The 2,881-nt window shown below is 39.0% G+C and overlaps 1 protein-coding gene across 1 annotated transcript; it reads left to right on the top strand.

Moving 5' to 3' along the window:
* The first annotated feature begins 471 nt into the window (after window positions 1-471).
* LOC148197662 (uncharacterized) lies at window positions 472-2,032 on the top strand. The gene is made up of 4 exons (XM_088115604.1): window positions 472-489; window positions 574-643; window positions 694-874; window positions 1,537-2,032. The coding sequence occupies exons 1-4, from the start codon at window positions 472-474 to the stop codon at window positions 2,030-2,032; spliced, it is 765 nt and encodes a 254-aa protein (XP_087971730.1).
* The last annotated feature ends 849 nt before the right edge of the window (window positions 2,033-2,881 follow it).

The following is a 2,881-nucleotide window of genomic DNA, read 5'->3' as shown; positions in this document are numbered from 1 at the left end:
AGTGGATTTAATAGCACTATAGAGTTGAACATCTGTCTTTATCCATTGTTCTCAATTTGAAGCAGGAATTATTATTTAAACACAGTTTATTTGGTTTGTATAAAGTAATAATATATCCATTCGCTTCACAATTATCACATATTGTCTGGTACTTTTGTCTCTACTGAATAAGTGAACAGAATGTTGTTTATTCCTAATAGCATCATAGTATGGGATTTGTGTATCTGGGTTTTAAAGCTTTGACTTATTTCTGTGCTTTATTATCTTAACATCTACTGGTTGAGTTACAAAATTAATTTAGCTTTTGATTGATTCTATATATTGATAAGTCTAATGTACAATGATATTATACCATTAACTGTGTAACACTAATATCAGTCTTATTTCTAATTAGAATCTGAACTGATACTCCACGAATATTGTATATCCTGTTTTACAAGTGTATCACGTTCTTGAAGGACATTGCAAGTGATGGTTGCTTCAGCCTTGGTATGTTGGCCCGTATGGAACCTACTTTGCGTGAAAAGAATGTCTGGGTGTATATTATTTTAGGAAACTTGACTCCTTGGACAGGTGTTGTACCTTGAAGCACATGCTATTGGAATCTCAGCAACCGGAATTGGTTGCTTCTTTGATGACCCTGGTATGATTCTTTGTTCACCACTGCTTTGGGTGCTGTGAGCAATGATTTAGTTGAAGAGAGTGTGGAAGGTGATGACCTAAGGAGCAGAATCTTGAGGCTAAGGCTCCCTAAGCGAAGCGCCACAAACATTCTTCAGAAATGGGTCCTTCAAGGGAATCCTGTTACGCTCTCTCAGCTTCGAGATATTTCCAAAGAGCTTCGAAGATCACAAGGGAAAGTAGTGCAATTGCTGTTTGTTTTGTCATATCATGCAATATGTATTAGATTCGTTTGGTTAATTGTAGGTGTAGTGCATTAGGAATTCAATTTTGCACGTTGCTATTATTCGTTTGGATAAGTGCATATTTTTCAGAGAAATAAATGAGATGTTATAGTGAATTGGAATTTGCCTTGTGATAAATGAGTTGTTATAGAGAAATAAAGAGAAATAAATGAGCTGTTATGTGTTTTTTTTTAATTGGATAAGTGCAGATTTTTCAGAGAAATAAATGAGCTGCTGTTATAGAGAAATAAAGAGAAATAAATGAATTGTTATGTGATACTGTCTTTCGGTAATTACCGAAGGCTTTTGGCCCTCGGTAATTACCGAAGGCTTTTGGCCCTCGGTAATTGTTAGCGACAAGGGATTTACCGAGGGCTTGATGGTCGTCGATAAGCCGTCTGTAAATGCTCATTTCCGACGGCTTCTGGCATTTTCCGAGGGCTTTTGGCCTTCGGTAATGCCTTTCTTTTTTGTAGTGCAATAGCAGAAAAAGAAAGTAGAGAAAGGTAGCAGTGACAGAATAAAGGAATAGAAACAACTTGTCAAGGATCATAGATTCTGAGCAAAGAGGAACCCGGAAAGGTGGTTAGAAGTTAACGAATGAAGAAAGTGGGAAACATGTTTAATGAAGAAAGTGGATGAGAGAGAAAAACCTAAGACAAGCGAAAATTAGTGAAGAAAGTGAGACGAAAAGGGAGGAAGCTTACAGTAACAAAATTGAACAACTTCGCGGAGCTCGACGAAGAAGAATACATCCGGTACTACGAGAAAATGACAGGGCACAAGGCTTGGCATTTGGGTCGGCCTCTCTCATACCCAAAACCCCTGCAGAGAAACCAGAGAGGGGCATGAAGAGTTTGGTGAGTATGCATGAGTGCGTGAGTTGGCTTGACTCTAAGGCGGAAAACTCGGTGGTGTACATATGCTTTGGGAGCCTTTATCATTTCCCGGATAAACAACTTTACGAGATTGCATGCAGGATGGAAGTGTTAGATCATGGGTTCATATGGGTGGTGTCGGAGAAGAAGGGGAAGGAGGAGAGTAAGGAAGAGGAGAAGTGGATGCCCGAGGGGTTTGAAGAGAGGAATGTAGAGAAGTGGATGGTTATTAGGGGGTGGGATCCATAGTTGATTATCATGAACCACCGTGCCGTTGGAGCATTCTTAAGCCATTGCGGGTGGAATTCCATCGTGGAGACTGAGTGGTGGCATCCCCATCATTACTTGGCCTGTGCACGAGAACAGTTCTACAAAGAGAAGCTGATAAGCGAGGTGTGGGGAATTGGAGTGGAGGTGGGCACAACAGAGTGGAACTGCTAGGTTTTGGTGAGAGAAAGATGTTGGTGTGTAGAGACAACATTCAAAGATAGCAGAGTGAAACTTATTTTGTATCACTTTACACAGAGGTGCAGAGTAAAAAGTACTGACAAACTACTTTGTACAGAAAAGTAGAAGAGAGAGAGAAGAAAACCTTAACGTCATTTGTCAGTATTTAACGGAAGGAACTTGATTGAGGCAAATTTTACTAAGTAGGGATGCAATTGACACTTTTTTAAAAGGAGGGACCTAATTGACACAACTCACCATAACTGGGGATAAAATAAGCTATTAAGCCTTAACCTTGTCTTTTGTAAAGTTTTTCTGGACTAATTTAGTTCTTCCTTTTGTCATGGGCCCTCCTAAGTCTTGTATTGGGTCTTGGGCTTTCATTTAATCTTAGGTATCGGCTTCATGATTGTTAAAAACTTCAGCTTGGTCTATGATGTCCATATCATTCCCCCTTTTTCAAAAGGTTTTATTCTCAAATTCGAGAATTTGTCACCTACATAAAAGAAAATAAAGATCAATCACATTAAAAGTACTGCTTCCACCATACTTACCCGACACATCTAGTTTGTAAGAATTATCATTTATCTCATACAACGCTTGGAAAGGACCATACCTTCTTAGAACAAGCTTAGACTTTCTTCATGATTA

The sequence above is a fragment of the Vigna umbellata genome, chromosome 5 (genome assembly GCF_029865625.1).
Source record: "Vigna umbellata cultivar VRB3 chromosome 5, Vumbellata_1.0, whole genome shotgun sequence".
NCBI lineage: Eukaryota > Viridiplantae > Streptophyta > Magnoliopsida > Fabales > Fabaceae > Vigna > Vigna umbellata.
The sequence above is the reverse complement of the archived record's forward strand: the minus strand, read 5'-3'. Positions and strand labels throughout refer to the sequence as shown.

Excerpts from the sequence above, each read along its gene's own strand:
- LOC148197662 (XM_088115604.1), top strand. Across the intron at positions 644-693 it reads TTGCTTCTTTGATGACCCTG|TTGAAGAGAGTGTGGAAGGT; the intron begins GTATGATTCTTT and ends GCAATGATTTAG. Across the intron at positions 875-1,536 it reads GGGAAAGTAGTGCAATTGCT|AAAGTGGATGAGAGAGAAAA; the intron begins GTTTGTTTTGTC and ends TGTTTAATGAAG.